Raw genomic sequence first — 25,957 nt, forward strand, 5'->3', positions numbered from 1 at the left:
CCCTTGATCACCTTTTAGCATTCAGGCATCTCCAGCTCCAGACAGACAGTCCCCTGAGTACAGGACTGCTGCAGCTCTGCCTCCTAAGAGCTCACAGCAGAGGTGTTCAAAATGCGGTGGGTACTCAAAAGCCAACAGACTGAGCTGCAGACATAATTTGGCTCTTGTTAGCTTTCCCAGGCTGTGCTTCCTAAGAGCTCACTCTGTCCCATCATCCAGGCCATTAATAAGTATGTTAAACTTCATCAGCCCCACTATGGATACGTAAGAGATGTCACTAGTGACCGGCCACCACGTGGACTCTGTACCCCTGATCCCACTTCTTTGAGCCCCCCCCTTTGAGTTTGAACAATCATCCACCCACTTTATGGTGTACTTTGCCAGTCTGTATCTCACTGATTTAGCTACCAGGATGCTATGAGAGATGGTACTAAAGGCTTTGCCAAAGTCAAATTAATAAATCACATGCATGGCTTTCATGTTTTGTGAAGGCTGCCCTTGAAGAACAACCAACTTCCCTGGGCCCCTTTGCTCTCCAAGGCAGCTTTCTTTGGGATCCTGCTAAGCAGAACCCTGAATAAGGTGAAATCTCCTTTTCTGAAGGCAAGAGCAGTAAAATGCTCTTTGTCCTGCTGACGTCTTGCAGGATTTAATATTTCAGGTTTCATGGCTGGTGCTGGCAAACTTACCCTTGACCACCATGTCCCAGAACAATTCTTCCTTGTCTGTGAACAGCAAACACAGCAGAACACCTCCCCTCGTTGTTTTGATTGCCTGTGTCAAGAAATCGTCTTCAGCACACTCCAGAAACCACCTGGATTGTTCCTGACCATACAGCTGCTCCAGCTAGAGTACACCCCTGACTCAGTCCTAATGCCTGTGACTGTATGAGATGACTCTACTGACTTCCTCCCCTTGATCCCGTAGCCTGTAGTGACTCACACAACATTGCCTGTGCTGCTTTGCCTCCTTCTCCTTGCACTCAGCTGGCTCATCACCTGTCCACTGGCAAAGCTCTGGGCACTCCTCTGCATAAAGCACAGCTGCTCCTCACCCTTTCCAGCCTGCGTTTCCTGAAGAGACCGCGTCCATCTACGGCGGCTCTTCACTCATGTGAACTATCTCATCATGTCTCTCTAACCCAAATGAAATCACTATCCTGCTGTTGGGGGTGGAAGGGGGAGGCTGGTAATTCCCCTGGTTGTTTCCCATGCTGCATATGTTTGTTTACAGGTAGTTGAGAGGAACCCTTAGTCATGATGCTTTCACAAGGGACATGCAGGATCATGCTGTAGAGACTCCAGCGAGGGGACCTGAGGGGAGCCCTGCAGAGATCATGAGCATTCAGGTGCCTCTTTGGGCAAGGGGTGTTTGGAGGCCCTGGCTGCATATCAGAGCTGGCTGCACAGGCTTTGCAGGTGCATCACTTCGCAGTCTGAGCTCTCCATCACTGCTGCAGCAATTGCTCCATTAGGAGCTTTTCTCTGAACACGCTGAGATCACAGATCAAACTGTGATGGGTTTACTGCTTCATTTTAGCTAGAACTAACTGTTATAAGAGTGAGCTTTATTGATCTCAGATGGCAGAGATGCCAGCAGCACACAGCTGTGCTGCTTTAGGAAATACTTTGGCTGTCTCCATAACTGTGTTTGCATTACTGCTGCCCCAAAGGCTGGAAACACGAGGCTTCTTGCAATGCATGTGCTTTCTCCCTTGTAGCTGAGCAGTATACTACAAAAATGAAGGCCATTGTGCTGACTGACATTTGGAGTTGGATAAAGATTGTTATTGCCAGAAACATAAAGGACCTTTAAAGTCTCAGGTCACCATTTCAGGCCGATTTCTGTGACAAGTGCTTTCTGTAACAGAAAGCTTGACCTAACTTGAGCTTTCTCAGGTTCCAACGGAACAAATCCTCAGCCCTGCAAACAGAAATCTGGGGAATCTGTGCTTTGGAACTGCTTCTCCCATGACTCATCTGTACAAACAAGGCGGTGACACATTTAAACAGTCAAAATCACCCCATGAGAATGCAGCAAGACTGGGTCGCTTGTTGTGATCCCACCTCGGCTGTGGGAGAGGGCACCCAAGCGCATGGACCTCACTCAGCCCTGCCCCATGCAGGGCAACACTGCAGGAACTGCCACCGGCAGGAACAAAGAGGCCTCTGAGCTCTGGCTTTGGAGGAGGAGGAGGAAGAGGAGGCACAGCCCTCCCCAAAGGCCGAGTTGAGCAGAGGAGGAGCTATGGGTTTGAGCCAAGTCCCACATTCAGAGTCCAGCAACTGCAGGGAGAAGGAAGAACAGAGGAGAGGAAAGGAGAGGAGAGGGCAGAAACAGTCTTGGGTCAAAGGAGGAAGACCAAGGAGCAGACAGGCTATGAAATGGCATCACTCCTGTGGCTGGGGTCCCAGCTGTCATCCTGCTGGAGCAACTTCTCTATCCTGGGAGTTTTTCTAACAGTCTTTACCTTACTTTTTGACTTCATGAAGCGCAGGAGGAAGTGGAGCCGTTACCCGCCGGGCCCAACGTCACTGCCGTTCATTGGGACCATGCTGTGCGTTGACTTCCACAACCCCCACCGCTCCTTCAACCAGGTCAGTGCTGACCCCCATGATGAAGCGCCGCTCACACAACCATGGGTCCAGGTGGGGTGGGGATGCCCTGCACAAAGCTGAAGGACAATGCCCTCTCCAAAGCCCAGGGCAAAGCTTGTCACTACCTAAGGACTGACCTGGCTCATACAGATAAATAGATAATCACACACCAGCGTCCATCTCCCGCTGTCTTCATGAGCTCAGTGGGAGATGCTGTCGTGCCCCCAGTGACAGACAGTGCTTGCTCTGCTGTAAAGCTGGCCACCAACTTAAAACGTGGGCAGATGTGGGTGCAAGGGAACGGGGAGATGTACAAACAAGGGAAGACAATCTGTGGGCTGGGGATGTGGCTGCAGGAATGGCAGACTTCCCTGCGAGTTACTTAAGCTCACTTACAGGCGTACAACAGCTTCAGTTAAAGGGATCAGCTTGCAGGATTTGCCCCAGCAGCGATGCCCAAACTCTCGGTCGTGTTCCTATTGAAAGTCAGGGCTTAGCTTTCCTCAAAGGAAAAGCAGAGCACAGCTTGAAGCTGATAAACTATGGGGGTTTTGTGCTTCAGTCTGCAAACTCTAAAGACCTTTTTTCTAGGAAGGCATCGTTCAACTGTCTGTCCAAAATCTGCCAAATGGAGACTAAATATAGCATTTGTATTATTTCCATGCACATAGTCCAAAAGATTACTGCTTTCAAATCACGTCACGTTAGGGTCATGCTCACCACAATCTCTTGACCACTAATCACTTTTAATGATGTATTTCTAAGTGCCAGTAAAGTGCTAATTCCCTTTCCAACCCCACTGCAAATACGGTCTTAAGTACTTCAGCTCCTTGCATCACTACAGTGCAGAAATAAAGACACTCAGCTTTTTAACTAAAAGAAAAAAAAAAGAGAAAGAAGACAGGAAAAGAAGAGAAAGAAAACAGAGCACACTCTGTGGGCCATTGCTACTACTGCACTGTCTTCCAACAACACACTCCCGAGTGCTTTGTTCAGTGTTGCTGACTAGCGGGGTAGCTTTGACCTGCCTTCCCAGGAGTCTATGACCAGTCAAAGGGCTTGTCTACTCTGAGGGGACTTAGCTCCATGGCAAGCTCCCACAGTGAAGTGTATGGCTGACACACTTACCTGTGCAGCCATCCTGCTGTCGGCACTATGTCTCTTACAGATCACAACAGGCACAGGCTGTGTGCCAGTTACCAGTCCTACCACGTGTATGCTCCTTTTAGGGAGAAAGTTGACCTGAATTCCAGTGTGGAATTGCCTCTTCCAACCATGTTTCTGGGAACCATGTTCTGGGTAGATCTTTTAGAAACAAATGCATATTAAAAAAAATACAATACCTATCAGCTTATCATCAATATTTCCTTTTAGCAGAAGCAGACCAACTCAAAACTTGTCTTTCCCATCAAAATAAATAAGAGTATTAGGAAATAACTCCTTGCAGAGCATGCAGCCTTTGAAAATCCTCATAAAGGTCCTTGACCTTGTGTTGTCAGACAAAGTCCAAAAGACTTGCTTAATGGTCACAGCAGCAGCTTGGCCAGGATAGGTGTATTCTATAACTTTGCGCTCACAGAGCATTGATCCCTGCTTCAGCTGCTGTTTGGCACTCCTCTGAGCTGTTGCACTACAAAGACAAATGTTAAAGATCAGCTGAAGGTCTCCTAATAAAAGCATGTCAAAAACCAGTAGAAAGTAAAGGCTCTAAGGAAGAATATGGTGATACTTTTGATGTTACATTCAGCTCTTTTTCAGGGACGTACTTTTTTATCTTGGCAGCTTCACAAGAAGTTTGGAAACATCTTCAATCTCCAGAACTGCTGGACCAACATGGTAGTACTGAACGGGTATAAAACAGTGAAGGAAGCCCTGGTCCACAGATCAGAGGACTTTGCTGACCGGCCGTACTTGCCGATGTACGAACATCTGGGCTACGGAGAAAAATCTGAAGGCAAGTCCCTTGGAAATGGACATTCTCTGCTGGCACTAGCACAGGGAGGACTGGGTAGATGGAAGGTTTCCTCAGTACGGTGCCACCTTCTCTTGTCCCTCTGGTCAGCCTCCTTGTATGTCTGCCACGCTTTGGTGGCAACAAAATCACATTTGATAAAAAGGGGCTCCCCTTAGTGGCTGTAGTACAGCTCCAGGCACTAGCACGCACCTCTGCAGCAGTGCTGGGACACTATCAGTACTACAACTTTCCTGCCAGCTTTGGAGCTGGTAGCTCCCAACATGCAGCGGTTAGTGCTTGTGCTCACACACTGTATGTGTGTGTGTAATCGTCACAAGAAAAGAAGGTAACTTTTTCCCAAGACAGAGCATTATCCAGCATTCATCCTCGGCTGATGTGCAGCGGCGTAAGCTCACACAAGCTAAGGGTGTAATGCCGAAAGGTTTTGCGGAAAGATTCCTTTATCCTTAGCAGTACTTGCTCTCACTGAATGCCCTCTCCACCTTCACTAGCCATACACAGCGCATGTGAAGGTGCAGTAACCCGATTTATAACTGCTGTATGAACAAGCTGTACAAGATCAGACCCTTTAATTTATCCACACAGACCTGTACCTCCAAAGTCACATTTGCTATTCTCTAGTGAACTTTGCTTCACGTGCAGGTCAGAGCTCCTGACATTTCTTCCTCATCCATAATTCCAGGGATTGTTGTAGCAAGATACGGGCATGTCTGGAAGGAGCTAAGGAAATTCACACTCTCTACCTTGAGGAACTTTGGGATGGGAAAGAAATCCTTGGAGGAGCGAGTGATGGAGGAAGCTCGATTTCTGTGTGCTGCAGTTAATGCTGAAGGAGGTTTGTCACATCCAGAAGGATGAAGAAATCATAGAAAAAGGCAATTCAGTGATGCAGAGAGAGAAGTAATACTACAGCCACTCTTGTTTGCAAGCAGTGATCTCATAGAATCATAGAATAGTTAGAGCTGGAAAGGACCTTAAGATCATCTAGTTCCACCCCCCCCCGCCATGGGCAAGGACATCTCCCACTAAACCATGCCACCCAAGGCTCAATCCAACCTGGGTCAATCTCTTTGTAAGCACATGCAGTGTTTCTAGTCTATAAGCATTAGGGACCTGCTTTACCTGGAAGCCACTGCTAATTTGCGCAGTAGGGCTACTGTAACACTAATCCATTTGAAACAGGAAACAAATAGGAAATAAATAGATATAAAGAGGTAAAATACATAATTATTCCTAGAGCTGTGTAACTATTACCTTTATGAAGTTCAGTGGAACATACTGATATTATCACATGCAATAGAAGTGCAGCTGAAAGTTTTCACAGCGCATCACCTGTCACCTAGACACAAAGCAAAGGTAATCTGTCAAGTCACAGAACTATCCTGCAACTCAGCTTTTTGAGGAGTTTGCTCCTCTAAACAAGGATCAACCAAATCGTAGAAGGAGATGAGAAGATTTTCACTTAGTAGTATGATGCATTTGTACTTGCAGTGGCCTGGGGGCTTTTTCTCTAGAAGGCCTAAAGAAGGCATTTGTGTATTCTCGTGGCTGACAGCTGAGGTCCAACAGCTTGGTGTTGCTTAGCTTCATTGCTTGGTCTCCATTTCCATTTTTAGGCCATCCTTTTGATTTACGTTTTCTCGTCAATAATGCTGTCTGCAACGTGATCTGCACCACCATCTATGGAGAGCGCTTCGACTATGGTGACGAGACATTCAAGAAGCTGTTACATTTGTTTGAAAACTTCCTGAGTGAAGAAACTGGATTCCTGCCTCAGGTAAACCAAGACCACAGTATGTTCTGTAAGAAGCTGCCCTTTGTTGCTTGTGCTTTCATTATTATTCTTTCTGTATCACATAATATCTTCTCTCTCTTTGGTTCTGACACCTCAGCTTCTTAACGTGGTGCCCATTTTGTTGCGTATCCCTGGAGTGCCACAGAGAGTCTTTCGAGGGCAAAAAGCATTCATGGACTTCATAGACGTGCTCATAGATAAGCACATGAAGACCTGGAACCCTGCTGACATCCGAGATTTCACTGATGCGTTTTTAAAGGAAATGGAGAAGGTAAGGTGATGCCAGCAGACCCTCAGGTTCTGGGGCAATTCTTCTGCCTATTTAAGCTCATTGATAGAAACTGACTTTCCTCATAAAACTGTATAAACCCTCTTACTATTTCCTATCTTTTAATTCCATGTTTTATCTTGAGAAGATATTAACTTCTTCATGCTGTAACCTGCTTTATTAAGAGGCCATATTATCTGGTGATGCTTGTTCTGCCTTCACATTCCCCTCAGAGTCTAACAACTCCCTTTTTTCCAGCCCACAGCACTTTGAAGGCATTTAAAAGGCAATGACTGAGAATTTACTTATATTTCCAAGTTTGCACCAGGGAACAGGCGAACATGCAAGGTTCTGGGTACGTCAGTGCTTTGATGATTGACTGACCCAAAACTGGTTACAAAACTGCAGCAACAAACTGGCTTTTTGCCCATTCCGCAGCCTGTTTTTAAAACAAGTTATGACTTGGAAAGACAGCGTCTCCTCTGAGATGTGTGTCTTTGAATTGCTTGCTAAGACCTAGCTCCCTACAGATCAGATGAAGGGAAATCTGAACCTTACTGAAATTAAAAGGAGTCTTTCCCTTGATTCAATCATGATTCAAGCATGAAGTCAGTATGACAACAAAGGTACTTGCATCTGCCCATCCATCCACAATACGTTTCTACATATGCATCCACTAAATTTCAAGTGCCAGATGAGCAATAGTAGCAAATGCAGTCTGCAAATTGCTTCCACCATCCAAGTCCTCAGTCTGGACTGCTGCTCTGCATAACAAACCCTGCTGTGCTGTGGGCGCTGGGCACCTCCCGTCCATGCACAGGCAGAGCAATGTGACCTACGTTAGTTACTCTGCATTGAGCAGTAGTGTTTGTGGGTGGACGTAAGCCTGACCATGTTGCCTCTTGTCATTAAGGTCCCCTGATCAGTCAGTCTGATAAATCCTACTGGGTTACCTTGGGTCAGCCCCACAGCTCCCTTGCCAGAGATCTTTTACTGGAGTAACAGCTGAGTCTTAAATGCCTTATTAATTGCTACCCGTATTACAACAGCATCAAAATATACAGAATAACTTAACAGAAGCTAGTCCCTCGGAAAAGAAAGTATAAAGAGGATTAGGAAAGACAAGCAGACGAACTCATGCAGAGAGCTTGTCATATCTCATATGCTAACAAATTTGAGCTCAATTAGCATTTGGATGACAGACCAGTTTTGCTGAAATTGGTGTTGCAGGCTTAATAGGCAGCAATAATACCCTGATCTTTTTTCTTTTTTTTTTTTAATTGTAAGAAAATAGCAGGGCAGAAGCAGATAATCTGTAATGCACAGCTATAGAGAACCTCCTCAAGATACTGCCCATTTTGCATTTGCCACATCAATGCAGCCTCCTCTCTACTGTGTGAGTTTTATGATCTGATCAAACCACAATAACTGTGTTCCACCTCCTCTGGGGGAGGATCTCATGGCAAGTGGGGGGGGTTGCTGCTGTCTGTCTGAGTTGAGAGCACAAGGCATTCACTTCTGTCCTGAAGGCAAGCATAGCTTTCATCTCTCAGGATACACGAGATGGCTGATGACCTTCAAATACAGGAGGTAACACGGTTAGTGAAGTACATCAGTCACACAGAGACTATGGTCTGTATTGTGCTCTATCCCTCCAGTGAACTTCTTGGTCAGCAAAAATGGACCTAGTGTTTCTCAGTACTTCTCTGGAACAATGGTCTTCTCACCCAGCTAGCACCCTAGCTCCTATCACACACTTGTTTGCCCTCCACAGGGTGAGGAGGCTGAAAAGAGTGGTTTCAACTATAACAACCTTCGTCTGGTGACCGCAGACTTGTTTGCAGCTGGTTCTGAGACCACCTCCACCACTCTCCGGTGGGCACTACTGTACATGCTTCTCCACCCGGAAATACAAAGTAAGTCAGAAGACAAGCAGAGGTATGGCGTTTTCCCTTCAAACCTCATGTTTCTGTGGGAGACTGAACATGTGTCCATGGTTTGGAGCTCTTGCAATGAGGAACATCTTTGGTGATTGTTGGTCTAGCAGAAACAAGGAGAAACACTTCCCAAACATAGCTGTTCTGGCAGGGACAGGTGGCAGGGGAGAAGCCCTCATAAAAAGGCTGCAGTTGGAAGGGCAAGTTCACTCTAGCCTTCATTTTGAAGGCTACTTGGGGACTTTCAGTGGCCAGAGTACTCTTCTTCCAGTATTTGGGATAGATGCTAATCTTGTTTAATTTTCTACTGCCACGTGCCCAGGTTCCCTTTCACCTGCATAGAGAAGGGGTAGGGTAGCACATCAAGTGACAAGACCTTTATTAAAGACACTGTGCACAAAGAATAGTTATACAGATGGCTCTGAGCAACTGAAAAGAAATGCATTCCCCTCTAGCTTCTCTTGCTTTCTCTAATTGCATGTCCAGCTTTCAATCAGTGTCTACAGTCTCATGCTGCCAGCCTTCCTACAGCTCATACCAGTCCCTTCTGTTTACGTAAAGACATTCTAATTCCATAGCTGCTTTGATTCCAGGTAAGGTCCAAGCAGAGATTGATAAAGTGATTGGCAGAGAGCAATCACCCACTATGAAAGACCAAGTGAACATGCCCTACACCAATGCTGTGATCCATGAAACGCAACGCGTGGGGGACATTGCTCCTATTGGACTACCTCACATGACGTACCGTGACACGGAATTGCAAGGCTTCTTCATTCCCAAGGTGACTGTGACCAGATAGGCAATGCAGCATCCTCTCCCTGTGCAGATCAGGCATGCAGTGTGGGTGACCCCACACAACTCTGCAGCAGTGCACTTCCAGACCCAAAGTAGAATCACTGGTGAGCACTGAAATAGGGCATTTTGAAATGCTAAATCCAGGCAGATGGTCACATTTGTGCTCTAGGTTTGAGCTGGTTATGTGGGAACCCAGCTGCAGTGGCAGCTCAGTGCAGAGGTTTAATTTCCTCTTGATGAGCTGTGATATTCACTGTCTGTGTCGGAGGGAGAAAGTAAAAGAGCCTAACAGGCTCACTGCAGGCACATGGCACCAGCTTACTGGCTTTCCTAAGATGGTAGTAGTTAAAACTCTAATCTCTGAAGCTATTCAAATTCCACTGGCATTCAGTCTACTGCCACTGTGCCGGGCAGCTGCCCTGGCAGTAATGCAAGCCTGGGATTTTATTTTTAGCCTTGCAATATCTCCTCTGGTTTAGAACATTGACACGTGAAACAAGAAAGCTTTGCAATTTCCTATGGCCCCTGTGAATGGTGGGCTTTGAAGTCAGTCAGTCAGCTTTTTCTCTCTGGCTGCACAAGTAGTCCAGGAGGTTCTGATAAGCAGACACTGTTTCCACTGTGTAACCATAAAATTGACATTTGCATGCAATAGCCTTTGTAAAGATACCAACTGCTGAAGTTCAGAGCATAGGGCAGGCATCACACCTCACTGGAAAAGTGCCCTGCCTTATCTCTGTTTAAATAAGATACTGAGGAGGAGATTGGTGCTGTGTTCTGAGGCATCAAATGATGGTTGCTATTAGATGGGAGAAACAGACTAAAGGGGGATCAGCACAGATCCATGGTGTCAAGATAAAGCTGCTGCTCTCACATAACTTATTTCCTCTTGTGGAGGAGTGCAGGGGACGACAATCATCACCAACTTGTCTTCCGTGCTGAAGGATGAGGCAGTCTGGGAGAAGCCAAACGAGTTCTACCCTGAACACTTTCTGGATGCAAATGGGCAGTTTGTGAAGCCAGAGGCCTTCCTGCCTTTCTCAGCAGGTAAATCTGAGGGGAGGATCCAGCTGGAAGGCAGAGGCACAGCAGGAGGAGTGATCTGTTGCTCCTGCCACAGTTCCAGTGTGGTCTAATGTCCTCTTTCATGGACACTTTTCTACTCCTCCCTCTCTTGCAGGTCGCCGTGTCTGCCTTGGGGAACAGCTGGCCAGGATGGAGCTCTTTATCTTCTTTACCACGCTCCTGCAGAAATTCACCTTTGTGCTCCCCAAAGACCAGCCCAGGCCACGGGAGGATGGTCATTTTGCCCTCACGAGCTCCCCATACCCATTCCTGGTACAAGCTATCCCAAGATAAATGTGCACCGTTCTCCTTTCACTCACACACCTCCACAGTGTTAACTGCATCAGGAAGGTTGCAGGTCTAGGGCAGGACCATGCCAGGTTCCACTCAAAACCTCTCTAATTCCAGACCTGGGTCTTGAATGGGACAGCCATAGCAAGTTATGAATTATGATCAAATCTGCAAGTACATACATACCTCATTAGCCAGCTCTGCTGTACTTTGGGCTCTCATCAGTTGCAGAAGCACTTCACTGAGTGCACACCTACTGAAAGAATTAGTTTATTGAAAAAAAAACAAGGGTATCCTGGGTAAAATACAACCGTGGGGTCTTGCTAATTCTAGGAACAAAAAACAACCTTGGAAATATCTCTAAGGTCCTCCTGGCCTGTGCTCCTCCTTACTAGCCCCACTGCATACCCAGCCGCACTGCCTCCCATGAGGTGCTGTCCCACAGCAGCATGTGCCTCTGCCTGGTGCCCAGGAGAGTCCAGTTGTAGATTTCAGAGCTACCTTTCCTCCTGCAATATTAACGACAAATTGTTTTGCAAGGTGTTAAGATATGGCGATGATTATATCAGTAGCTGCTTTTTAACCACATGGCTGACATGGCCATAGCATAAATGAGCATCTGTGCGTAATCACTATTAAAAGAAAATCTCTGAAACTGAGGGCACATTTCACACATTCATATCTATATTTCTAATAGTAATTTTGGAAGCTATGAAAATAATTGATTTATGCAAATGCTGATTAATCTTGCTGTTAAAGAGTTTTACTTTGCAGGAAGTGCCCATTTATGCTTTTCATCTACAAGCTAGTCTGAAAGAATAAAAGTCATCTAGAAAGTCGTCTTTCTCACCCCTCCTCTTTGTGGTTGTCTCACAGTCCTGCTACACACCTGCCTTGGCTATTCGCTTGACATTTCTCCTCTTACAGTCAGCACTCGATATGTTTCTTTCAAGATCCTTTCAGTTTTCCTCTTCTGGTTGGCTCAATGACACCACACTGAACACGTTCGGGTTTATGGCTACCAGCACACACATAAATGTTTTTAAAGAGAAAGTTTCATAGAGTTTTGGAACAGTTTGTGTTGGAAGGGACCTTAAAGATCATCTAGTTCCAATCCCCTGCCACGGGGGGGTTCATGAACTACACTTCAAACAGAAAGGTTTCCAGCACCCATGTATTTGGACAAACCGTGTGGCTATACCAAGAGTAAGGACTGTCTTTCTAGCATGCAAGAATGCACTGAAAGTCAACCTTCGTGTGCAAACGTTAGCTGGTGTGATGTTTCGGAGGGCAAACGGGGACAAAGACACCGTTGCACAACACAGATCTAGCACCGATAATGGGGAAGCGGAAAGCAAGTTCTCCAAGCCAAACACGGCCGTACAAGCCAGCCGGCTGGTGCGGGGCTGGGAGCAGGTAGGACGGGTACGAGAAGGGGGCTGCTGTGAGAACGGGGCGCCTGCTGAGGAGCGCTCTGCTGCCTCCCGTCATCCTGCAGGTGACCCGCACGGCCTGCGGCAGTCCTGCACAGTCCCCTCCTCCAGGGAGGCTGACCCGGCCGGCGAGGAGCCTTGCGAGGCTAGCCGCGCCCCTCCTCGTACCGATCCCAGCGCCCCGCTCCCCTACCTCCCACACCCCTCACCTCACGGCTCCCCTCACGGGTCCCACCGGGCGGCGCTCACCCAACCGCCCCGGGAGGCGGGACACACAGCGGACCCGCCCACCCGGCCTGGTCCTGGGCCGCGCAGCCAGCGGTGATTGGCGTTTCTTCTGACCAATGGGATGAGAGACTGCCGTCCCAAAAGGCTTGAGTGGCAGAGCCGCGGGCCAGTAGGAAGTCGCCGTCCCGGTGCGCGATCCTATCGGCAGCGGGGAGGGGGCGGGATGCGCCGCTCCGAGGGTCGCTGCGGGGGCGGTGTCTGCAACAAGATGGCGGTAGCGGGCAAAGGAGCGGTGGCCGCCTTGGTGAAGCCGATCTTCAGCCGGGACCTGCGCGAGGCGAAGCGGAGAGTGAGAGAACTGTACCGGGCCTGGTACCGAGAGGTGCCCAGCACCGGTGAGGGGCGCATGCGCGGGCGGGAGCGACAGCTCAAGGTCGTAACGGCCACCCCGTGGTGTTCTTAAAGGGCCCGTCGGTGGTGCTGGTACCGTCGGGGGTGAGGTGTCCCCTCGGTGCCCTTTCCCCGCTGCGTGTGGGACAAGGGGACGTGGTTGTTTGCGGCCTGAAAGCGGCTGCTGGGTTGTGGGGCCCTAGCTGGCCCGCTTGCCTCCACTGCCGGAGGTCTGGGCAGGAAACCCCCGTCTCCTCATTCCTTACGTGTCATTCGGTTTTCCTAGCCAAGCAAAAGAGAAATTAAGCTGTAACGTTACAGAACGGGGGTGTGTGGCATGACTGCCTGCTTCCTTAAAACTGCACTGGGACTCGTACTACGGCTGTTGTTCATGTGCCTTAATCGTATTAAGCTGGCAGACATTGCAAGAGCAAATGACTCTGTAGTGTTTCATACGGCCGAGTTGCATGCTGTCAGTGAAAAATAATGAAAAGTAATACAGATAGCCTGTGTGGGTGTTGTGTTTTTCGTAGTACACCTGTACCAGCTGGACATCACGGTGAAACAGGGGCGTAACAAGGTGCGAGAGATGTTCATGAAGAATGCCCACGTTACAGACCCACGGGTGGTAGACATGCTGGTTATTAAGGTACAAACAAGTTATTCCCTTTTTGTTGAAGCAGCATAGAATGTGAAAGGCCATAATTAATGTGGTGGAGGAGAGGGACAGTTTTATTTCAGCTTCTGCTAAGGAGGAGTTGTCTCTTGCAGTCCAAATGGGTTTCTCTCTGTCAACAAACCTGTTGATAAGGGATCAAGCTGCTTTTTAGCGTGCAGAGGGGTAGGGTCTTAGCTCGCATAAGTCAGAGATGCTAGAATGGGGATTTTTGTCACACAGTGTACTGGCTCTTCCAGACTGCAGATACTTAAAAGTGTATGCAAGCAAAACAGTAGTTTAAATACCAAATTTGTTGTCAGTTTGTTGTGGGTTTTTTGGGTTAGCATATATTTTCTAGTTGGGTTGGGGTTGGTTTTTCTTTGAAAACAATGGCAAAGAAAGGGGAGAAAGATGCTGCTAGCTAGTTTATGATTAAATATGACCTTTCTACTCTCTACAGTACTTCCTTATGTTGGGATGTGGTTTTCTTCACCAATGCTGAAACATCCATTAAAGTTTCAGTACTTGGCTTTGGGTGGCAGAACACCCCACCTTTGTAACGCATCTGGTCATGTCTCAGGCCTAAGAGGCCTGTCTGGTTCAATGTAATAATCAGCATGCCAAGAGTAGGGCAAGAGTTCAAAACAGATCTCTGCAGTTCTAATGCATTAGAAGGCTTTCAGTCGAGGACTGCTGGGCTCACCTGTTGCATTTCTTGCACTTAAGAGATAGTCTGGCTTTACATGAGTAAAAAATTCTGGAAAGAAAACCCTAGATAATATTATAGGTGACAATTCCAGGCAGTGTCATTCTGCCCCATGCTGCCTTGCCATCCTCTGAAACCAGTACAGTAATTCCTAGACCAGAGTCAGGAAGAAGTTATGTTTGATATCTCTGTGGTAGAGATACCAGTGCAAAGCACTTAGCAGCAGTTTTGCTTGGTTTCACAACTAACTGGCCACTACTAAAAAAATTAGAGGTGCATGAAAGTTGGGAATGTGGTGTAGAATTTTATGGGGGTGCCAGTCATGAGAGAAACATGAGAAGTTCTAAGAAGGTTCCCTTGCCTATTCCACAGGGCTGGGAAGCTGCACTGTAGAGACAAGCGACTTGTTAGTACAAGACATGAAGCTGTACAGTCACAAGGCAGGAACAATATATATATTTGTGTCACAGCATATGTGATGCAGGCTGCCTTTAGGAGTACAGAACTGTTGATGTAGCTATCTCAAGGGTGTTTCTAAGTGCATTCAAATACCTTTCATAGTGCTGTATAGTTAGATTTGGGCTCTAATTGAGAATTAGTCTAAAATTATTTTGTCTGTATGCAGGGAAAAATGGAACTTCAAGAAACCATCAATGTATGGAAGCAAAGAACTCACATCATGAGGTATTTCCACGAGACAGAAACCCCACAACCTAAAGACTTTCTTTCCAAATTCTATGCAGGCCACAATCCCTGAGAGATCGACTCTTGTGTCCTCCTGCCTTGTATTATAAATAAAGTTCTATGCACTAGAAAATAAAAAATCCATACAGAGAGATTGTATAGCATGTTAGGAGCCTAATGACTAACTGAATCCAGCATGTGTGCAATTCGTTATGATCTGTATGAAGAGCTGTGATTGCCTAGTTTTGCCAGTGTGTATTTCCAGTAGATGGAGTTTGTCCCATCACTTGCTCTGGAGTGTCTGCTGAGTCACCAGAATGCATCCTGGCTGTGGGGCTTTCTGTTTAGCCTGCAGCCCTGTGCATAAGCCTCAGCCCCATGGAAGAAAGAGTGGGTCTTCAGAAAAGCCAGTGTAGTTGCAGAAATATTCTCATGCTTGAGGCCCATCTGTATTTATACAGTGTTATGCAATTTCATGCTATTACTGTGTTGACCTTGAGTTTTTTAATTGGACATTAGTCTCTACTTCCTCACAGAGAATGGCATAAAATCCAATAGGCAAATACAACCATTTGTGCAGTAAAAAGATCAGCAATTTCCCTGCTGTAAAGTAAAATTACCTGGAAAAACAGGAATCTGCACTGTTGCCTATAATAGGGAGGCTCTATTAGAACTTCTGAGGCTTTGCAGAAGGTGGTGTCCTATCACCTTAATTGAATCAGGAATCACTAGCTCTGTTTTGAGAAGGGTAAGGACAATTTGTTTTCTCACCAGTCAGAACAGGTTTTCAGGAGGTAACTCGTGCTGGAGCTCCCCCGTGCGTGATCAGCACTGAATCTTTGTAGTATGCTCAAACTTCTTTTCATCTATGGCCAAGTAATGGGGCATTCTTCCCCATCTGCGGCCTGTAAAGCAGCACTCCTCAGGGATGTGTATGTCGGGGCTTTGGTGTTTTTAAAGACAGGATTGACATAGTCAGGAAGAGCCAGGAGAGATGGTAGGATAAAATAGTGATAAGGAATTTGGCAGTATAGAAAAAAGGAGCAGGGCCATATTTAGCTCACAGGAACAGATGAACTGGAGCAACCCTTCTCAGGCAGTTTTGCGGGATGAAGGGGGCAACTTGAACAGTGGTGACTCAAGAACCTGCCAGCTGCCTTAAGCTCTTAGGTTACAGTTCACTTAGATTGCAGCCTCCCTTTCTCTCAGTAGCTACAGTTACAGAGCGAACATGGAAAGCAGGGTGAAGTAAAAAGGGAGCAAATGTGGCTGTTGTAACTATACACAGTGCTAATGTGTCCAACATTAGAAGAAACTTTTTAACATTACATGAATACTGAAGGGAAAAGTGGGCATTGGAGAGAAGAGGCAAGGTGTAGCGATAGAGAGAGACACTGGGGTAATGCTGGCTTGGGGAAAAAAAAAACCAATTTTTTCCTAACCTCTCAAGGTATTTGAGAAAACAGATGGTCTGATGTGACTGAAGTTACTCTACACATGCCCTAATTGTAGAAAAGACCTTTTAAAGTCTACTATGCAAGGATTTAATTAGAGTAGTAAATACGAAGAGTTGAAGTTTATAGCCTGTTCAGAAAATAAATATAATAGGGCTCGTACAGAAGTAAGTAGCGAACTGCCAAGGAAATAGTAGGAATTTGGAGTCAGTGTTCAGAGATTCTCACTGTTCAGAGATTAAATGCTGTAAGACATCAGTGAGTTAGTTTGCCACTCGTGATCTTAATCTTTCACCAAATCTACTCAAAACTTTTAACTCTGTGATAATATTGTAGTTAATTATCAGTGAGGTGAAATTAATGATACAGTCCCCATCAGACAGACGTGCTAGGCTGTAAACCAGCATTTGAACTGCAGTGCCAGTGTCAATATGCACTCCATTATTTTAATGGGGCTGCTGCTTCCTTTAGAGTATCTGTCACATACTGTAGATTAGTGCTGAGTTATGGAAAGTATTCTTGGGAAGAAATAAATATGCAGAAAGCATCTGTAGTGGAGCAGATGTAGAGGTAGAAAGGTTGAGACAGAAATGCTCAAGACCAAACACAAAACCAATGTCATACATCTTAATCTCTTGATCTTTAATTGTTTCCATGCTGCTAATACAAGGAATCCCAAGCAGTCTCTGCTGAGGTGAGCATGTGTGAGGGTGCAGGGCCTATCAAGCACTTCCTTCAACCCGCATCTACAGATTCTGTCATACAGGTGTGCAGGACACTCACTGGCAAAGGGGACACAGAGCCCCCGTCCCGTTCAGGAAGGACAAAACACAGGTGACAGATGCTGGAACCATTGCTTTGCCAATGGCTTTCTCCCTTCTGTTCTTCTGTGACACTTCTGCAAATATAATAAGAAGCCATTACTCTTCAGATACGTGGTACTGAGCTCTAGTGAACCTCTCCCTCCCCCTGAACCACACAAATAGGGTTTACATAGAAGGAGTTTCTAACAGGTCACTGCAGTCTTTACAACATTTTCTTTGGTTTTAGCTGTGTGGTGCGTGCTGGAAAATCCCTTTATCAAATGGACTACACCAAACCAGTTATAAAGCAACACTATTTACAAGACCTTCTTTGAAACAGCTTCATTCTATAAAGAATCAAATACACCCAAACGCAAATCTTTACACAAGGCCAAGCCAAATGAAATGACATAAAATGGTGGAAAGTGTAATGCACTGCAGATGAAAGTGAGTAATTTCTGCTCTTCCTTTATCCAATGAATCTGAGTGGTCCCAGCTACTCCAGACACTTTGTTCCAATGGATTCTGGAATGCTTTTAAATTGTTCAGTTCTGTATCAAAATTTCAGGCAGTAAATGATTCTCTTACTTTAAAATAGTAACCCTGTGAGTTAGCAGAAGACTTTTAAATGGGTAAACATGTAGAATAGTATTATAGAATTGTTTAGGTTGTAAAAGATCCTTAAGATTGTTGAGTACAACCTTTACCCCAAGACTGCCAAGTCCACCACTAAGCCATGTCACTAAGCACCACGTTTACATGTCTTCTAACTACCTCCAGGGATGGCAATTCAACCACTTCCCTGGGCAGCCTGTTCCAATGCTTGAAAAGCCTTTGGGGAAAAAACATTTCCCAATATCCAATCTGAACCTCTCTTTGTGCAACTTGAGACCATTTCCTCTAGGCCTATTCCTTGTTAAGAGACCAGTCCTGACCTCTCTAAAACCTCCTTTCAGGTACTTGTAAGAAAGTGATAAGGTCCCCTCTTATCTTCTCTAAGCCTTCTCTTCTTCAGACTAAATTCCCTGCAGTGCCTTCAGCCATTCCTCATCAGACTTGTGCTCAACGCCTTTCACCAGCTTCACTGCTCTTCTCTGGACACGTAATAACACTGAAGTCCCTCTTTTCTGTCTGCAGTACACGCTGACTACAGTTCATTCTGATTCAAATGACAAGAGCTAAACCACAATTTATTCCAATCCCTAATGAATGCGTGTTGTGATTTCACGTTCAGATATTAGTCTGGCCTACTCTGCATAAAAGAACAGGAAAGTTAGTAGCCAGAGGCAACACTGTCTGTCTGTTTAACTGCAAATGCATCTTTTAAGCTATGGCTGTCTATATTTCCTGGTGCGAGAGGTTTCCCTGTCCCACACCAAACAGGAAGCATAATCAGATCGCTGGTGATGTTAACAGTATACCCGTTAATCATCGTCGTCATCATCCTCTGGGACAAAGATATCATGTTCTTCAAGCAGGGCTGCGAAGTTCTTACTGATCTGAGTGCCAACATACAGGAAGGGAATCACCACGCTGAACACTCTGAGGAGACCGAAGGGCGTCTGCGAGGGGTCGATTGGAAAAGATCGAGCTTTACCAGTAAGTTGTGCTGTGCCTGAGCCCACGCACCGCCGGGGAGCGCAGTCTGACGGCCCTCCGCCGGCTCCCTATCTCTTCCCGTCACCCTCCCGCGGGCCTCCGCGCCCAGCCCCAGCCCCCCTCAGCCTGTTCCCTGTCACTCACCGCCAGCGCCCCACCCACAGCACGTGCTACCGCTCTGATTGGCCACGGCTGCCATCCGTCACGCCGCGATTGGCTGCGCCCCCACCCGCTCGCCCCTCACTCACCTTAACCGGCTTGGGCAAAATGGCGCCGCTGCGAGTAACGGTGGCGCTCCGGGAGGGCACAAGCGACACGGCCGGTGTGAGGCGCGGCCCGCCCCGCCATACCCGTCCCGAGTGAGCCGCGGCCGCGGCCAACAGCCGCCCACCCGCTGTGGTCATCCTCCCTCGGGCTGGGCTCCCGTAACCGCCTAGCCAAGGAGTCACCCGGGGCTGAGGGGCCTCCTGTTCTCGCGAGGCTAAGGGGAGGGGCGAGGTGACCGCCGCGCATGCGTGAAGCGGGGACGCGCGTCACCCGGTGCTCAGCGCGGTTGGTGGGGCGTTGGTGGCTGGTGTCGGTGCGACTCGTGGGGACGGAGCCAGGAAGCTCTTTAGGGGCTCCAATAAAGGGCCCGCGAAGGCTCCACGGAGGATAACCGGACCGGGTGACCCTGCAAACGGGCAGGTCCTGCCGACGCGGACGCTGGGCGTTCACACCTCCGTTGACAGCGCACAGGCTACAAATCAGAACGGTTTATTTGGCTTCACGGCATAAAATACAAACGTCTTGAAATGCAAAATACAATTTCCGCGTGTAAAACAAAGGCGCATGCAAAACCGCCTCTTAGAAAGATACATGTGTACATAAAATACAAGCACTTCAAAGAGGTGAGAGTGTTTCTGCAGGTTGCTCGTAGTGTTGCCGGTAACTGCTGGGTGCTGCAGAAAGGTGCCCCTGCACAGGAGCTCCGCGCATTCCCTGTGAGCTTCAGCAGGGTATTGAGGCTTCTCTGCAAAGGCAGTTGAGAGGGGTAAGATCGGGGGGGATACTACCTCCAAACTATTAATTTGGTAGCTGTTGTAATGGAAAACATCCTGTCTTGGTCGTGAATGTCCATAGGTGAAACCATCCAGTTATTCTTCCTACAGTAACCTGCTAGGACCTGCATTTGATGGAAAAATGTTGTTTTATATAAAGATAGATGTTCAGAAACAAAACAGTAGTCTCAATGTGAAATTCCAGCCTCAGAAAAATACAAGGATTCTGCCAACTGTATTAGCAGGATTGGGAGCCCTTCTTGGCACAGCTTACAAAGGCCATGGCAGAACTGCCCTCCTTTCAGACTTCAGTCTCTTTTAATTTCAAGCATTTTTGTCCCATTGCTTTTGTGTTATTATACTAAAGAAAACTCTTTGAAAATGGTTTGACTTCAGTAGCCATCCCGCTTTAGTGTTCAGCTCCCCTTTTGCAAGGGAACCATTTGAAAATGGTTTGACTTCAGTAGCCATCCCGCTTTAGCGTTCAGCTCCCCTTTTGCAAGGGAACCTGTCCTATGCTGCCCAGACATTTTCTAGCTTTAATAAGGGAAAGAAAAGGCGAGAGGTGAAACAGCCCAAACCTGAATGACCAGAGAAAAACAGTGTGTGGCAATCAGTCTTATTCTGCTGTCGGGGACAATGTGCAATGAAAATTCTGTGCTTTCCCTGTAACGATCTGTGCCTGCAAGCTGACAGAGAGGATACCCCATTAGCCAGACATGTGTGATCTCAGGAAGCTGAAATCCCAACCTTCTGCCCAGGGGCTGCTTCAAAGGCGCTGCCAGCACAAGCGAGTCTCAGCAGAGCTGGTTTGATAGCTCCATCTCAGAGGAGGTGGTGGAGCACACAGGTGCTTCCTGCCTAATGAAGCAAGTGGCAGCGGTCATTAAAAACCCAGTACTCCCAAACAGATTTGAGCAGGACTCTAATTACAGCTCTTTTTACTCACAAAAGGGCCATCCCTGCTACATGAGCAGGATGATGAAGAAGCCCTGATCAAACTCATTCAAAGTCACGCAGCACTTTGGTGACCTAGCAAAGACCCGGGCATGCACAGCTCGGCTGAGGACAAATACCGACTGGGATTCAGCCATTTCCTTCTCGGTGCTGCAGAATGAACCACAGAATTACTCCAAATGCAATCAGACGGAAGGCAGAGAGCAGCGCCTCATTTGCCGGATTGAGGATTTAGCTGGGATATGTGCTAACGTAAAGGCAGGTAGCGTGCAAATTGTGCCATTTGAATGGGACAGATTAAAGCATTAAATATAAGCTCTTTAGTAGTGTTATTAGCACAATCCTGGCTTATTAAAACAAACTAAGCTTCTTAAAAGTGAAACTGCCCTTAAATGAATAATACAGTTTCAGCTCCAGTTTTGACAGAACTGGCTTTGTTAATTTATTTTCCCTTTCAAGGCACTCACGATTCTTGGGTCTCATGTAGGAATTGCCATCACATTTTGATTTATTTTGGAAGTTAAACTGCCAAACTGCCGTCAAAACTGCCTTATGTAAGTCTGAGGCATCAGGAATATTCTTCCCTCTGTATTACATGGAAGAGAAAAAATAACCACTGAAAAGTACTTGCTAAATCCAACGCTGGTCCCAAAATACCCACACTCAGAGTGAGGAGGCACCAAGCAGCGCCATCCCTTGACACTGCTGCCATGACATGGGGAAGGGCACAGGTTCCCAGCTGGAAATGCTGCAGCACTGAACGATTCAAGCAGCAGGTAGGGAGGCAGAGCCGGCCCCTAAGTCCAGCCAGCTGGGCTGCGGAAAGAGCCTGGACACTGGCCCGTGGCCATCTGCTCCCAGTTTTTCTGAATTGTTCTCACTTAAAAAGCAGAATAAAAAGAATCCTCCCGAACTCAAAGATCCTTACTGTGAAGAAAAACAGGCACAAACTGGAGAGGACTGGATTGCATTGCTCGCATGTGAAGGTAACACACCCGCTGCCCGGAATTGCATCTGAAAGATCTGATTTAAGATCTGATTTCCTGTAATATACCACAGAGCTATAATTAGGCAGGAGGCTGGAAGCTCACCATCCAAAACTATCAGAGGTATGTTTTCAAAGGCACCAAGAGTTAATGGAAGTCTTTTGATTTCTGCATTGGCAATCTCTACTGGCTATTGCAAAGTATTAAGCTGAGTGCATGTAACTCCAGAAAAGCAAATAGGTTCCTACCCATCATGACCTGAAACTGCCTCTTGGTTTCCCAGCAAGGCTCCTTAAAAAAACAGAGCAATAAAACCAGGTTTAACACTGGTAGATAAGAAGCACAAGATTGTTTTGTATATTTTTCCTGTTTTGAGAAACAGCCATTGCCAGGGAGGGGATTTATAGGTGTTAGAGCCCCTGGAGACAGCATCCACCTACTTATACCATCTGCTTCATGGCCAAGGATTCTGACCTACTGAAGGGCAAGTCTGTTTCTGCAGCAAGGTGACAGGCATGCCTCCCTGCTGCACTCCTCACATTCTGGGAGCATGCGACATGCTACAGATATCAGCCGAGTGATGCTGACATGAAATCAGAGGGAAGCACCGGCAGGTCAGGTGCTGGCTTTGGTAGAAGGCAGTGATACAGCTTTGACGCTGGAGAGGCAAGCCCGGACACTGCTGACACACAGTCAATGCTACCTGTAACTCACTCCCACACCCCCACTTGTGGGAGCAGCCCTCTCCTACTCCCCACTCCTCCAACTGCACAGCTCTGCCCGGAGCTGGGCAGAGCCACAACAGCGCAAGAGGCCCTGCAAGAATGTGGCTGTGGGCACTGTCTCAGGCACACTGCCCAGTGAGCCTGCTGAGCCCTACATGGCACTTTGCAGGAGCAGAGAAATTCATCCCTGCCCAGGCAAAGAGGCTTTAGCGTCCCTGTTTTAGAACAAGGAAGGCTTGTGATGGAGATATTAACAGGCTTGGCTACTGCTCAACAGAGTCCATATCAGCCCTGGGAGCTTCTGGTCCTTGCTGTTCCTTCGGACCAGGCTCAGTGTCTCCATTTCAGCCTTGCTGCTGATCTCAGGCACCCAAAGAGACGGATGCAAGCCCATGAAACCCACATCCTGAAGAATTTAGCAGGGAGGACGGTTAGTGCATATGAAAGTAAAAAAAAGACCAGCATGACACAAAAGCCCAGTCCTCATTGCTGCAGCTGCTGGGCCAGCCACAGCTGCAGCATCTCACAGTGTTCTGTGGGGAGAGGCACAAGGCTGGAAGCACCCACCAGGGCCAGTGCCCCTTTGGAGGCATTTCCTAAGAGCCCAGCCTTATCTGCCATGAAAGAGCAAAGGCAGAAGCTTGGCGGAAGACCACAGACAATAATAAATGCTGACCTGTGCAAACTCCCATGCTGAGAAATAAAACCAAAAAATAGTGTGAAGCAAAGGCAGGAGAGGAAGCACACATAGCATCAACCACACCAGGGCAGCAAGGGACAAAGCCCATTGGGTGAGGTTTGTTGCATATGTGCTGATTTGGGCCCCCTCCACACCTCGTACCACTAGCAGAGGAGCATTCAAAGGCAGCTCCGCTGGTATTACACACTCTCCAGCTGTATAAAGCTTCAGGGAAATGAAATGTGAGGTCTGCAGAAGATTTGTGTCTCTCCCACATGCCCCATGAAGCACACACACACGGCACACTCAGCCACCAACCAGGGCAGGGGACAAGCAGTGTCCCTCGTTTTGCTCTTGCTGCCTGGGAGACAGCTTGCTGTGCACTGGCTGGCTGGCGGCTCGCACCCCGTGTTCCCGGTCATGGGTGTCCCCTCTTCTGCCTCTCCTGCCATTCCCGCCTCAGCACTGCGATCTCCTGCCCGTACCAGCCGTGCAGCTTGGAGAAACAGGCTGTCTCCGGCGACACAGGGCTCTCGGTCATGCCTGGCGAGAGGCTGGGTGCTGGGAACCCCGCAGCACTGCCAGCAGCTGAGCGCCGGCGTGGAGGCAGGGGTGGGGGCTTCGCTTGCCCCCCATCACGGTCAGGGCAGGTGGCCCCCCCAGGGACAGCACTACCACTACCCCACGTGGAGTAACCGTTCTCCAGGACAGCAGGCTTCTCCTGGAGAGGCAGCAAGGCAGGGTTGGAAAGGTGCCTCTTCCTGCTGGAGGAGGAGGACCTCCGCGGGGACTGGCGGCAAGCAGCCAAGCTCTTGCAGGCCTCCTCCAGTTGCTTCTCCAGCTCCCTCACCACCAGCCGCATGTAGTCGAAGCTGGCCCGCGACAGAGCCTTCACCCAGGCCTCCATGGCAGCCTGCCCATCAGCCACCAGCACATAAGCCCTGGCACCAGCATCATCAAAGCGGATGGCGAAGGCGAACTCCTCGGCAGCCTCACACAGCTCCACGGTGCAGCCCTCCAGCACCACAAGCCCCACGGGCTCCCGGCTCTCCCGCTCCTCGAAGTAGAAAAGGAGGTTGCCCTTGAGGACGAACCAGCGGCGCTGGTAGGAGGTGGCATGGTGGTGATGGGTATGGTGGTGATGCCGCTCCACGCGCTTGCGGAGGAAGCCGGCATGGTCAGTGGGTGAGTCGCAGGTAGCGTAGTGGGCCACGCTCCGCTCATTCAGCTTCATTGCCCTGCCTAGAAGAGGAAGAGAGGGGGAAGAAATTGGTTCGGGGTGAGCAGTATCTTAGCCACCCTGCCAGGAAAGGCATGATCCTGCCCCGGGCCTGTCACTGGGAAAAGCAGCCACAATGCCAGCAGCCCATGCTACAGGGCAGTGTCTACCCCAGCAAGTACCCCTGCAAACGGCAGGCCAGCTCCTTGCTGCTGCAGAGGTGAGGGAAGTCATCACTAGAGCCCCACCACTAAGACACCTGCCTTCTCCAGGAAGGACCACACTGGTGCTTCATTTCCTGCTCCATGAGTGATCTACTTTACTGTTTTTTTATGGGGCACATCAAAGAAATTTGCCTCTGTGCCTGCAAGACATTAATTTCACTCTCATTAATAGGGCAGAATAAGGAGGGCATTTTCAGACCCAAGGGGTCTGGGACCTCCTTTTGAGCACCTGCTTCCTGCTCCCCGTCTTCATGCAGGGCCATCCGTCCCCACCAGCCCTCCCACCAGCAGCACCCCCAGCCCCAGGAGGTTCACTGTCAGTGAGGTCCATGGTGCCGTACCGGCTGTGTGGGTCAGACCACAACCCCTTGCTGTCTTCCCTGGGCAGGCTGCTCCCTTGCTGATGGCCTCCAAAGCTTCACCGTGCTGAGCCCCATCCCTGGCTGGAAGAAAGGTGGCAGAAAGGGAGTCACAAACCAGAACATCTTTGGAGTGGAACAGCGAAGAACTTCAACAGCGAAGAACTGCATCACTCCCACCCCAGAAAGCCTGGACCCTTGGCACACAAGAGTTGCCAGGGACAGGCAGGGCAGGCAGGACTCTGGAAACCAGGGTGGCAAAACTGAGGGGCACTCTGTCTTCAACGCCAGTGTTCCTGGAGGGTTATTTTTTTGGCTCCTGGGGGGTTGGTTTGGTTTTTGTAGGAGCACAGGCTGTGTTGTGTGAAGACTCCCAAGCAGGTGACTCGGCCTGGTGCTGCCGAAGGACACAGCGAGTGCAGCCTGGGTGATTCTACAGCTGCAAATGGATGTCCGACGGCTAAAACTCCGCACACAACTATGCAGAAAGCAAACCACAGCCGCCGCTCCCCGGCCAGATCCGGGTGAGGGAACCTCCCCACTGCTGAGTACCCTCCAGGATCCCTCCTCCCCCATGAGGGCTAGTGGGGCAGGCTGGGGACAGCCTCCCGTTGGAAAGTTAACCGAATCCATTCCCTGGGGGGGGCTTCGCCCTCAGCGCCGGACCCTGAGCCATCTCCAGCCCTGTCCCGCGGCAGCGCTGACCCGGCGGGAGGTGCGGGGATCCCGCGTGGGTGTGTGCGGTGCTGGGCTCTGTCTCTTTGTGTGCCTGTGTGTTTGCCTCCTGCCTACGGCGCGCCGCGGCCCCGGCCCAGCCCCGCCGCCCGCTCTCGCCCCACCGCCGCCCTCCGGCCCTCGCCTGGCGCCTCGCCCCGGCGGCGGGACCGCGGGCCCCGTCCCGGCTCACCTCAGGCCGCTCCTGCTCGGCGGCGCTGCCGGCGGTGCGCGGTGGTGCGCGGCAGCCGGGGCCGGCCGCGGCGGGTCGGGGGAGGGCCGCGCCGGCAGCACCGCCCCGCCGGCCGCAGCGGCACCTCCCGCACCTCCTCGCTCCCCCGGGCACCCCTGCGGTCCCACTCGGGGCCAAAGCCCT

General features: G+C 48.9%; 4 protein-coding genes across 7 annotated transcripts; 2 read left to right on the forward strand and 2 right to left on the reverse strand.

The window, feature by feature from the left end:
• Positions 1-2,285: 2,285 nt before the first annotated feature.
• Positions 2,286-10,988, forward strand: LOC134166530 (cytochrome P450 2D14). The gene is made up of 9 exons (XM_062624240.1): positions 2,286-2,597; positions 4,380-4,551; positions 5,255-5,407; positions 6,189-6,344; positions 6,460-6,638; positions 8,410-8,551; positions 9,166-9,353; positions 10,273-10,414; positions 10,548-10,988. Exons 1-9 carry the CDS (start codon positions 2,385-2,387, stop codon positions 10,724-10,726), a joined length of 1,524 nt encoding a protein of 507 aa, XP_062480224.1. The 5' UTR covers positions 2,286-2,384; the 3' UTR covers positions 10,727-10,988.
• Positions 10,989-12,603: 1,615 nt separating this feature from the next.
• Positions 12,604-14,972, forward strand: NDUFA6 (NADH:ubiquinone oxidoreductase subunit A6). The gene is made up of 3 exons (XM_062624236.1): positions 12,604-12,779; positions 13,308-13,423; positions 14,764-14,972. Exons 1-3 carry the CDS (start codon positions 12,608-12,610, stop codon positions 14,893-14,895), a joined length of 420 nt encoding a protein of 139 aa, XP_062480220.1. The 5' UTR covers positions 12,604-12,607; the 3' UTR covers positions 14,896-14,972.
• A 1,925-nt stretch (positions 14,973-16,897) lies between these two features.
• On the reverse strand, positions 16,898-19,178 carry SMDT1 (single-pass membrane protein with aspartate rich tail 1). 2 transcript variants are annotated; one of them, XM_062624238.1, is made up of 3 exons: positions 18,927-19,177; positions 18,501-18,641; positions 16,898-17,174 (listed from the first exon to the last, which is right to left on the reverse strand). In XM_062624238.1, exons 1-2 carry the CDS (start codon positions 19,080-19,082, stop codon positions 18,504-18,506), a joined length of 294 nt encoding a protein of 97 aa, XP_062480222.1. In that variant the 5' UTR covers positions 19,083-19,177; the 3' UTR covers positions 16,898-17,174; positions 18,501-18,503. The 2 variants fall into 2 exon arrangements, with proteins under 2 accessions (XP_062480222.1, XP_062480223.1); XM_062624239.1 differs by having other exon boundaries at positions 17,119-17,630; positions 18,927-19,178.
• A 1,909-nt stretch (positions 19,179-21,087) lies between these two features.
• PHETA2 (PH domain containing endocytic trafficking adaptor 2) lies at positions 21,088-25,917 on the reverse strand. 3 transcript variants are annotated; one of them, XM_062624182.1, is made up of 3 exons: positions 25,775-25,917; positions 24,850-24,951; positions 21,088-24,307 (listed from the first exon to the last, which is right to left on the reverse strand). In XM_062624182.1, the coding sequence occupies exon 3, from the start codon at positions 24,297-24,299 to the stop codon at positions 23,484-23,486; it is 816 nt and encodes a 271-aa protein (XP_062480166.1). In that variant the 5' UTR covers positions 24,300-24,307; positions 24,850-24,951; positions 25,775-25,917; the 3' UTR covers positions 21,088-23,483. The 3 variants fall into 3 exon arrangements, with proteins under 3 accessions (XP_062480166.1, XP_062480165.1, XP_062480167.1); XM_062624181.1 differs by lacking the exon at positions 25,775-25,917 and adding an exon at positions 25,534-25,629; XM_062624183.1 differs by lacking the exon at positions 24,850-24,951 and having other exon boundaries at positions 25,775-25,879.
• Positions 25,918-25,957: the final 40 nt, after the last annotated feature.

The sequence above is a fragment of the Pezoporus occidentalis genome, unplaced genomic scaffold (genome assembly GCF_034315485.1).
Source record: "Pezoporus occidentalis ecotype Australia unplaced genomic scaffold, CSIRO_AGI_Poc_V1 ctg263, whole genome shotgun sequence".
Classification (NCBI taxonomy): Eukaryota; Metazoa; Chordata; class Aves; order Psittaciformes; family Psittacidae; genus Pezoporus; species Pezoporus occidentalis.